This window comes from Aythya fuligula, chromosome 3, assembly GCF_009819795.1.
Source record: "Aythya fuligula isolate bAytFul2 chromosome 3, bAytFul2.pri, whole genome shotgun sequence".
Lineage (NCBI taxonomy): Eukaryota > Metazoa > Chordata > Aves > Anseriformes > Anatidae > Aythya > Aythya fuligula.
Genome location: NC_045561.1, coordinates 33,012,704 through 33,023,456, shown reverse-complemented (window position 1 = coordinate 33,023,456; position 10,753 = coordinate 33,012,704). Strand labels below are relative to the sequence as shown.

At 64.8% G+C, this 10,753-nt stretch overlaps 1 protein-coding gene across 1 annotated transcript; it reads right to left on the bottom strand.

Annotated features, from left to right (window-relative positions):
- Positions 1-1,190: 1,190 nt before the first annotated feature.
- CAPN11 (calpain 11) lies at positions 1,191-10,455 on the bottom strand. The gene is made up of 22 exons (XM_032185031.1): positions 10,397-10,455; positions 9,100-9,382; positions 8,821-8,890; positions 7,678-7,796; positions 7,463-7,596; positions 7,189-7,357; positions 6,439-6,522; positions 6,267-6,352; positions 6,062-6,136; positions 5,164-5,324; positions 4,914-5,083; positions 4,789-4,800; positions 4,428-4,639; positions 4,249-4,288; positions 3,998-4,063; positions 3,554-3,611; positions 3,404-3,468; positions 2,790-2,858; positions 2,627-2,705; positions 2,402-2,518; positions 2,251-2,309; positions 1,191-2,038 (listed from the first exon to the last, which is right to left on the bottom strand). The coding sequence occupies exons 2-22, from the start codon at positions 9,343-9,345 to the stop codon at positions 2,012-2,014; spliced, it is 2,118 nt and encodes a 705-aa protein (XP_032040922.1). The 5' UTR covers positions 9,346-9,382; positions 10,397-10,455; the 3' UTR covers positions 1,191-2,011.
- Positions 10,456-10,753: the final 298 nt, after the last annotated feature.

Genomic DNA, 10,753 nt, shown 5'->3' with positions numbered 1-10,753 from the left:
GCACGGAGGGTGGGGAATGAAAAACCCCTCTGGAACGGAGGGATTGCAGAAACCTGCATCTTCCTGGGGCATGCGGGCGGCAGCGCAGGCCGCTGCTCCAGCTGGGCGCGGGGCAGGGCCCGTTTGCCAAGCTGCCGGGGCTCCTCAGGAGGCCGCTTTGTTGTGCCAGCAAACACCAGAAAAGGGGCGCCCAAGTCCTGCGTGCCAACCTATGGCTTGGATCAGGTCCTTCAGGAGGCGCAGAGCCCTGCTGCCACCCGTCAGTGCTCCACGTAAGCAGCGGGGACACGCAGGGCCCCATCCCATGGCCCACGGTGCGGGGAGACGGCTGCGTCCCCTCCTCACCTACCCCTGCTGCCAGCTGCGGGGACAGCCCCGGAGCCCCAGGAATTCATCAAATCCCTCTCTTGGTGGCAGCTGTGCCAGCAGGGGTGACCAGCGAGCGGGAGGAATGCAGGCGCTGGGTGCCGGGCGAGGCAGGCCCTATAAATAGTTTGTGTAACACACCGTGCCCGGGCCCCGAAAGCATTCCCCGTGCTGCCGGCAGCTGCTGAAAAAGGCCGAACCCAGCAGCTGCTGGGCTGCATTCAGCCCCCGGGACCCCCCAGCCCTCCCCGGGGTGTCCCTCGGGCTCTCCAAGGAGCTGGGTTGGTGCAGGAGGAGGGGAAGGGGGCTTTGTGGGGCTTTGTCCCCCCTCCAGCCCCCCGCTGGCACAAAGGGCCCTTGTGCCAGAGCCCGGGGCAGCTGCTGGGGACAGGTGGGGACGGCCACGGGCAGCTGGAGGGGGACCCCCGGGTGGGCGAGCACCCGGGAGGGGCTGCATTGCAAGGGGGGGGGCGAGATGAGCCCCGCTGTGGGATTAATTGGCAGCTGGGCCCCCACCTGCTGCCCCCTCCCCGCAAATGCCGGGGATGGGGAGGGAAAGGAGCTGCCAGCTGGTGGCTGCGGGGAGGGAGGGAGGGGAAGGGCTGCCGGATGGGGACAGCTGGCACCCCAAAGCCCCACAATGGGGCCAGTGTGCGCGGCCCGCCCCACCGAGGACGAGGAGCAGGGGGCCTAGAGGAGGGACGCGGGGATGGGGACACCCCTGTCCCACGCTCCGAGCCCCCCCAGGGCCCCGAAGGACGCCAACCCCCCCCCAGCAGCCTCCCCAATGCCCCTACCCTGCAAGGAGGAGGCCGAGCCGCCCGTCCCACAGAGCTCGTTTTATTACCCGGAGCAGGGTTAGGGGGGCGAGGAAGCGGCGCTGCCGGGGGGGCAGCAGTGGTTATTGCTGCAAGCCGCCGGGGAGGGGCTGCCTGCCTGCCCCCCGCGGGCCCTCGCCCACCGCCAGGCTGGAGACACCCCCTTTCCCCTCCCCGGAGGAGAAGGTGAGGACGGAGAAGCGCAAGGAGAGTGCCCACGGGGGTGGAGGGGAGCCCCCCGTGCCGTGCCACGTGCAGGGGGAGCCCCCAGGAGTTCAGTGCTTACGTGAGGGGGGCGAAGGGCAGCGGGGTGAGGGGGAGGTGGGGAAGGCCACGCAGGAAGGAGCCCGGGCTGGGGGAGGCTGAGCAGCCGGGGCTCCACGCTTTGGTCGTTCTTCGGGGCGAGGGGCGCGAGGGAAGGGTTTTAGGGGGCGCAGAGCTTCCTCCTCCCCGCGGCCTGCCTTCCCCAGCAGGGCAGCCCTGGCTTCCCAGGACCAAGCTGCCCCTGCCCGAGCAAGGCAGGACCTGCTGATGCCCTAGAGCAGGCGACCCGAGCCCTCCCTCTCTCCCCACAGCTCCTCTCCCTTCGGGGCAGCTGCCCCCAGCTTTCTGCCCCCCTGGAGCAGCTGCGGTGCCCCCCAGCTCCCCCCCTGCTGCTCGCCCTCCTCCTGTTGTGGGGCGGGAGGTGAGGAGGGGAGAGGGCGGGCGGCTCGGCGTGGGATGGAGCGAGGGGAAGGAGCTGGTCCTGCGTGCAGGGACCCCAAGGGAGGCACGTGGAGGGGGCCTGGCCCGCCGGGCTGTCCTAGGCACGGCCATCACCCTGGCTCCTAGCCACACATCGTCAGCAGCAGCCACTGGGAAGGAGAAACGGGGTGAGCAGGGGCCGGCACGCACCGCCCCGACACCCCGCACGGGACCTGCAGCAGCTCCCTGGCCCAGCCCTCGCTCTTTTAGGGGTCCTTCCCCTACCCCCGGGGACAAAAGGCCTTCCCCCACCCCCCACGGGTGCCCCTTTCGCTCTGGGGTCACCCCTTTCTCTCCACCCCCCGCCACCTCAACCTCTCACCTCGGCGAAGTTCATCACGGCGCTGCCCGTGCCCTCGGGGTCCATGCTGCGGAAGAACCCTAGAGGGGCACAGGGGCAAGGTGAGCAGCCCGTCCCCTCGTCCGCCCAGCCGTCCCCGTGTCTGTTTGTCCCTCCCCAGGGCGGCACTCACTGAACATGGCCTCCAGCTTGACCAGGCAGCAGACGAAGTTGTCAAAGTCCACCCCCATCTCGGCGTCGGCGTAGCGGGCCACCACCACCTGGTGCAGCTTGTTGTTCAGCCTGAAGCCTGCGAGGCAGAGCGCTCAGCACCCACGGGGGCGGCTGGGGAGGGCCGTGCCCCCCAAAACCTGAAGGGACGGGGCTCCTGCAGCTTCCCTCTCTGCCCCACACCTACCCGCCGACTCCAGGGCCATGCGCATCTCGTAGGCGCTCATGGTGCCCGACTTATCCAGGTCGTGCTGGCGGAAGATGGTCTGCAAAAGGCACCGCCGAGGAGGTGAAGGGCAGGTCCTCCCCCGGCCATCATCCCCAAACCCCCGAGGGGCAGCCCCACTCACCAGCCAGCTGCGGATCTTGTTCCAGAGGATCTGGAACTCCACCAGCCCCAGGCGGGCGCTGCCGTCCTTCTGGGAGCAGAGGGTCAAGGAGAAATTGGGCAGCAGAGCGCTGGAGGAGCAGAGCAGGCACAGGCAGGGCAAAGCGAGCAGATCCCGGCCTCTTTAGGCGAGAGGAAGCGTTTCAGCCACGCCGTGCCCAGCCCTTTTTTCCAGCTTCCCCTCTCCATCCTACCGCACATCAGAGATCAGAGCCTGCCAGCCCAAGGGAAAGCTCGATGCTTAAACCAGCCGTGGTGCCACTCACCAGCAAATTTGGCTACATGTTGCCTGCAGGGAGCACAGGGCTGTGGTGTGCAAAAACAGGCTGGCGTGCAAACGGGATGCCGCAGGGCATGGCCGGGGAAGGGCTCGGAGCCGCTTCTCGGAGCCCGTGGCTCCACGCAGCCATCCCTGGAGCACCCTGGGTGCAGCCACGAAGACTCCTTCCCCCTTTCCCCAGCTTCCCAGCCCTGGCACGGCCGGGCAGCCAAGCCCCAGTTCCCACGGAGAAGTTTCCCAGGCGCCAGGCTGCCTGCCAGGAAAGCTGTCCCCTGCCCGCGGCGCCAAGAGGATACATCCATCAGGTTGACCATGTTGCGGCAGGAGTCCAGGCTGAACCCGTCCGTCTTCAGGTCTTTGTCTGAGGAGGAGGAGGAAGGGATACGTGCATCAAAACACAGTATGGGGCCCCGGGGAACACAGAGGGGAAGGAGGGCAGCACTCACGCCTCGCAATGACTCTGTTCAGGATGGTCCTGAGCTCGAAGACGCTGATTTCCATGTCCTGCAGCAGCAGCAGCAGCGTTAGCAGCACCCTGCTCCCCACCCCACTCCTGCCCACCTTCCTGCCCACACATCCCTGCCTTATTCACAGCACAGCAGGGTGCCACCACGTGCCCTGCGTGCCCGCAAGAGCCTGGGCCACGGCTGACCTCCCCTTCCCCAAAATCTTGCTCCCATCACACCCTGGGGACAGCTGGGCTGAGCTGCAGCATCTGCTTTTTGGCGGGTGGTACCAAAAGCCCCCAGGACATCACCAGAGTCCCCAGGAGCCCTTTTTTTAGGAAGCCCCTGCTCTCTGCAGCCTGATGGCCAAGGGTCCCGTCCCCTCGCCACCCCAGGGAGCTGCCGGGGGCTTCCCAAAGCTTGGCGTGGCACGGCCGTACCCACCTCCCCTGCCAGCTGCTGGAACATGTTCTTGAAGCCATCCTCAATGTCATCCTCGGTTATCTCCTCCTGCAGCCAGAAAGGGAGCTCAGCGCTCAAACACAAGGCCCTGCCCTGCCTCGGAGGCTCAGGAAGCATTTGAGGGGGATGAGAAGCCGCTCCCAGCGACACCCCAAACCCACAGGGCCACCTCCTGCCCACAGCTCCCAGCCCCAAAGCCTCGGCGCCAGCTGAAGGAGAGCGGTGGCCCCTACCTCATCGGCCAGATCTGCAGAGATCTCCTCGTCCAGCTCCCTGGGGGGCACAAAGTGGGGAAAAAGAGTGAGGGGAGGGCTGTGGGGTCTGGCTCAGGGGCATGGGGCACCGGGCCGTCTGGTCCCGTAGCCAGGCAAAGGTGTGGGAGGTGGCAGAAGGCCCTGCAGCGGGGACTCACGCCGTGTCCGACTGCTTCTCGGTGAAGACCCGCAGCACGAAGTCGGCCTCCTTGTGCGGCTCGAAGGTGGAGGGCACCACGATGTACTCGCCGGGGGGCAGCCGGATCTGGTTGCTCACCTCCCGCAGGTTGATGAAGGTCTCGGAGCGCGCCCGCGACTGGTTGCGCAGGAAGAAATCCTTCTTCAGGTGCACGTTCTGGCTGCCCTGGGCCTGGGGGAGAGGGCACAGGAGCTCGTGGGCAACAGCCCTGCGCGACGGGGACCTGCAGGGTCCCCATCCCACGTCAATCCGCCCAGCACCCTTCAGCGCTGCCAGCCCGCGGGCAATCCTGATCCCCAGAGCTCTGGCTGAGGACGTACCTCCTCAGGAACCTGCAGGGAGGAGAGAAGAGGGAAAATGAGAACCCCACGACCCGCACCCTCTCTCTCAGGGCGCCAGGAGGGGTGCCCGAGGTGCAGGGAGGTGGCGGCGGGGTGGGGGTTACCTCGTAGACCGCGAAGCCGATGGTGTGCATGTCGCCCCCCAGGCGCCGCTCCCGCCGCCGGTGCTTCTGCATCAGGGCCACCAGGAAGCTGCAGGCCACCTCGTCGTCCCCGGGGTCGTCGTCCTCCTCCAGCAGCTTGATCTTGAACTGGGGGTTGATCCAGAAGGTGGCTGCGAGGAAGGAGGACACGCGGGTGAGACACCCGGCGCGGTGATGCCACCGAAGGTGGAGCTGCTGGGGGGTGAGGTACCTGGGTGATTCCTGCAGCCCCCAGCAGTGCTGCCCCGGCGCCACGTGCCCTCGAACACCTGCGTGTGCCACCTGCTGAGCTCGTCCTTGGTGAGGGCGTCGGGGGTCAGGTTGCAGATCTCCAGCCTGGAGAACTCCCGCATGAAGTCGCGGAAAGACATCCTGTGGGCAAGCAGGCAGGGGCTGAGGCCAGGACACGGCTGGGGAACGCAAGCAGCTCTGGATTCAGCCACGGCTGCCTGTACTAGGTGGAAAGAGTCGATGGGAACCACCCCAAAGCCCCTTCTCAGGGCGGTGAGCTGAACGCTGGGTGCCCTGTGGTGAGCTAAGGCTCACGAGCCAGGCTGTCTGTGGTGGGGGTGGCACCCCTGCAGCCCTTCACCCCATGAACCTCGCTCTTTGAGCCTCCAAAACACCCCGCAGCACGGAGTCCCACAGCAGGCTTCCAACACCTGCCTGAGCTGCTGCTCACTGGGAAGCCCTTCGTTTTCATGGTTTGGTAAGAAGCAGGTAACTCCTTCCTGCTCACCCTGCATTTCCAAGTGTTTGGGCTCCCTCTTTGGCCACTCGAAGAGTCACAGCCAACGTTTTGAGAGAATTACAGGGTGCCAAGATCACCTACACCGAGCAGCCACAACTCATTTAAAGCCCAGAGCTGGGTTTGTGCCATAAGGGATGATTGTCCTTCTTAGGAATTAGTTAGTGCTTCATTTCCTTGAGGGAAGGGAAATCATTAACTAGACCAGGTAGGAAAACGTTACAGGCTTTCTGGTAGTGGAAACACGGATGACAAAGGCAGGTCACGAGCTTTAGGAGAAGCACTAAGACCTCTCCTGGGCTCCTCTGCTCGTTCCCAAGCTGGATGCCGAGGAAGAGCAGCCCTTCGCTCTGGCACTCACCAAAACTCTCCGTCCTCCATCTTCAGCTGGAGCTCTTCCCTGTCGCTGGGGTCGATGTTGTCCCACTCGGGGGAGCTGGAATAATCAGCACGGACCATCAGACTCCTCAAGGCGAACTGAGACAGCCTTGGTGCTGCGTGCTTCCCCTCAGCAGTGCCACGCAGGGCACGTCCCAGTTGCTGTGTGCACTCCCAGCTGGACTCACCCATCGCTCCAGGCTCCCGTCCACTCCACCTGCCCCCAGGGGTTCCTGATGCGGATGAGCTGCTCCTGCTGACCCCGGTAGTTCACCTGCCAGTCATCAGATGCAAGAAGTTAAACCCGTGCCACTGGGCACGGCGTTTTAGGGCTACTAAGGTCTCCCTTAGCCAACTCACATCTCTGAAGGCTGTGACGGAATAGGCATGGCCCTTCACCAGCTTCTTGAAGGTCACCGCTTCCATATCAAAGGCACTTGTGATCTGAAAAGAACGTGCAAAGCTCAGGTGAATATGATTAAATTCATGCAGGTCGATCCCCACCCTTTTTGAGGGGAGTCCGAGAGACTGCATGGAGAACGACTCATGCTTTGTAATGCTCCAGCCAAGGGAAGGAGCTCCCTGTACTCAAGAGCTGCTGATCGAGGATGATTTAAAGACGGTTTCTCTGCTGGAGGACCCTGAAGACCCATCATGAAACCACCCAAACTTCAGAAAGCATAAGACAAGGTTTCGTGCTTCCCCAGACACAGAACTGTCACTAGGCGCAGAGATTGTGGGTTACAAATCTCCGAAGAGGTTACGCAACGCATCACGGTGGCGACTTGCAAACTGAATGAAACTTGAAATGAATTGCAAATCCAAGGGGTACGGCTGTCAGCAGCGACAGGGATGATGCCCTGTGTTGTTTGTGGCTGAGAGGGAGCAGATGACAGAGCCCACCCCAGGTGATCTGCAGATGTTGACCCAAGACTTGGCCAGAGCTTGAGGCAGACCCTTGCTCAGCAGCCTGGCTCCAGACGGACATTTCCAACCCCAAGAAAGAGAGACCGTTCCCAGGCACCAGGGCGTAGCCTCCGTGCCCACGGGCGCTCTGCTAGGAGGAGAAAGGAGTCACCTCCCACCCGGCGTCCCGGCGAAAGCCCTTACGTCGATGGAGCAGCCCAGCAGGGAGCCCCTCTCCAGCGCCTTGCGGATGATGTGGCCCATGTTGCGCGGCGCCCGCTTGAGGTCGTACATCTCCGCCACGCCGCCGGTGAAGTCCTCGAAGCCCTCGGTGGTGCTGCCCCCCGAAAGCGCCTCGTAGCAGCCGTTCAGCCTGAGCGCGGGGCAGCGAGAGGGGCACGTGAGGCGACGGGGACACGCGGCGCTGCCGCTCGGCCCCGGCCCCTCTGGCCCCGGTGCCCGCTGCCGTGGGACTCACTTGGCGTAGGCTTTCTCCAGCAGAGCGCTCCAGAACTCGGTGCACTCCGCTGAGTGCACGAAGAGGAGCTCCCCATCCTTGGTGGGCAGCAGGTCATCCACCACCACGTCCACCCACTCGCCAAACTGCCAGATCTGGGGGGGAAGACAGGGGTGAGCAGGACGGAGGGGCGCCCTGAGCGTGCCCCCAAATGGCCCGTCCTGCCCCCAGCCCACCTGGAAGTGGAAGATGCCGGCGTAGTCCTCCTGGAAGCTCTGCCCGTGGGGCACCACGCGGTGCAGGAGCTCCTCGTTGAGCGTGAGGGAGCCGATGGCAGCCAGCAGCCAGCAGTCACCTGGGCAAGGAGAGGAAAACGGCGAGGAAAACGGCGTGAGCCTTCACCAGGGGGTGGAGGCGGCTCGTTCAGCCTGCACACATCGCGTGGGGTCTCTGGGTGCCCTGCACCAGCTGCCCAGCTGGCTGCGTGGGTCTCGAATCTCTCAGGTGTCTCCACCAGCAGCCCGTTCCCCTGCCACACGTCCAGCTTTGGCAGTGAACCTCGCTCCTAGCCCACGCGGAGTACCAGCAGGTGCTCGGAAAGCAGCGCTAGCTCAAGGCAGAGAGGCAACAACCCTCCCTGGCCAAACAAACCTCCCCGGCCTGTGTCAGCACCAACACAGTCAGCACCAACTGCCCCTCCCGCAGTCCTTTGTCTAGACCTGCCTGCATGCCCTCCGCGTCTCAGGACAGTGAGAATTTGCACTGCAGGGCGAATTTGCTTGGCATGTAAAGAAAAGTTTTCCCCTGTTTTCAGTCCCCAAGCGAGATGTTTAACACTGGTGCCCTGGCTTCGAGCTGCAAGAAATAACACTGCAGTTCTCCTTCCAAGAGCTCTTAACCACAAGCGCTGCTCGAGGCCAGCACTCGTTTTTAAATTCTTTCCCTCAGTTTCCCCTTCCTCTTTCGCCTCTAGAGCCTGTCATACATCAGCCCTGAGCCTGGGTAACCTGTGCGGGGCTGTGTTCAGACAAAACAGCACTTCAAACTCTGCCCTCCTAGTGACCGACTGAGAAACAGAAATGCTCTGGGCTGTTACACGCTCCAGTTACCGCCGCAGGTTTGTCCAAATTGCTGGCTGCATCAAATGTGGTCGGTCCTGAAACCAGCGTGCTGCGCTAACGTGCTCAGCTTGATCGGGATCAGGAAAACGTTGCTGAAGGCAGCCAGATCTGGTTTGGATAGCCCCAGGATTGCAATTACCAGCCCTCCCAGCCCTTCTCTCCTTGCTTCAGCCCCTGGGGAAGGCGTACGGGGCTGGCTGCACACAGAAAGGCGCTGCTCCTTGGTCCCAAACCCAAGGACAGATCCCCAGCACTCACCCAGAGCCCCCTGGCAGATATCCGTCCGGGTTGCACCGCCAACGATGAACTGAGGGTCACCCACCAACTCCTGCAGGAGGAGGAGAGAATCAGACAGCGGACCTCAGCGGTCGATGCTCTCCTGGGCACCGCTCTGTTTCCTTGGGTGAAGCACCCGGGGACTCGAGCACGGCGAGGAGCAGGCCAGAGCCAGGCTGCAGCTTGGCAAACCGCGTCAATGCAGATACTGCAGGCGAGGGACAGGAGCCCAACGCGCGGAGCAGCGAGCCCAAAGCTTACCGAGGGGCGCTTCCACTCCACCCCCCGCGTCTTGCTGGAGTGCGGCCCCAGCTCCTTGAAGCCGAGGGCGGAGGGGCCGGCCGGGAACTGGGGGTCCCTGAAGAGGGTCCCGCTCTCGATGCACTCCTGCTTGAGGGCCTCGTAGTCCTGGTTGAGGTACTTGACGGCGTTGTGGTGCTGGCCCACCCCCTCGGCTCGCAGGCGGTCCCGCTCCAGCCGGGCGGCGATCCCCCCGAAGGGCATCATGGCTGGGCACCGGCTGCGCTACCTCCGCCTCCGCTCCCTGCGGAGAAACGGGCACCGTGAGGCTGTGGCAGCCCCCACAAGCAGGACCTGGCTTCGGGAGCACCTCCCCAAGCCCCGTCCCAGCGATTTAAGCCTCTCCCTTGGAGGCTCGAGGAGCTTGCATCTGGCTCCCGGCGCCGCTTTTTGGACTCGCGGGGACCTTCCCCATCCCGCTGGCTGGCTCCTCCTCGCCCGCCGGGCTGTTCCTCTGCCTGGAGAGCCTGAGCATTGAGTCAACAACGGGACGGGGAAGGGAGGAGCGCCTCGGGGAGCCGCGAGGCCCCATGTCGTGTCGGGTGGAGAGGGAAGGAAGAGGCAGGACGGGATGGCCCTTCCTCAGCGCTGGGTGACGCGAGGAGGGGCGCAGCGGGACGGGGTGCAGGCTGCGGGGCTGACAGCACCGGCACCGTGAGCCTCAGCCCCTTCGTGCTCCAGGCTGAGCTTCCTTTGGGGACGCAGGCACGGCGTGGGTTATTCTTAGCCCTGTTACTGCAAATACCCGCGGAGGTCGTGGCGGGCGGCAGGCCGGGGTCACGCAGGCGCAGAGCGGGGAGGAAGGCTGTGGACCCACGGGTGGAATGGGGGCGTGGGGGCGGTGGGACGCGGCGGCGGGGGGCTTCCCCAGGGTGATGCCGGGATGCTGCCGGCCCCACGCCAAGCAGGGAAATGCAGACAGCGGTTTGGAGAGGATCCCAGCCCCAGGCTGGCTTTCCACGCCACAAAACGCCCGGCCACAAGCGGGGGGCTCTGCGGGGCCGGCCACCAGAGCGGGACATGGCACCGGGTGGGCAGCGCCGGGCACCACCTGCGCGGAGACACCCCAAAATCCCTGAGACCCCCCAAAAATCCCAGAGACCCTCCCAAAACCCCAGAGACCCCTCCAAAATCCCGGAGACCCCCCCCAAAAAAAAACCCCAGCCCCCAAACCCCACCGCCACCCCCCGGAGGACGCAGCGGGGAGGCGCACGGCTGGGTCCCCCCACGGGGGCCCGGGGGACACGCAGGGACTCACCGCTCGCCCCCCACGGAAGCTGCCACCGCCCTGCCCGGCCCTGCCCGGCTCGGCACGGCCCTGCCCGGCTCGGCACGGCTCGGCCCGGCGGAGGGAGGGCCCTGGGATGTGGCTGTGGGAGGTGGCGTTCAAGGAGCAGCCCCGGGGCCGGGCTCCCCGCTCGCTCGCCCACCCACCCCACGCGTGTCCTGTCCCCCCCCTCCGTGACTCAGCGCTGCGCTATGCGGGCGGTGCCCCCGCTCGGATCGGTTCAGCCCCAACCTTGGCAGCCCTCTAAGCGGCTTTGTGGTGCCTCCCCTAATCCTTCCCTGCGGGAAGCCAGGTTTTTTGTCCCCAAGTGGGGAGAGAGCCAGGGGT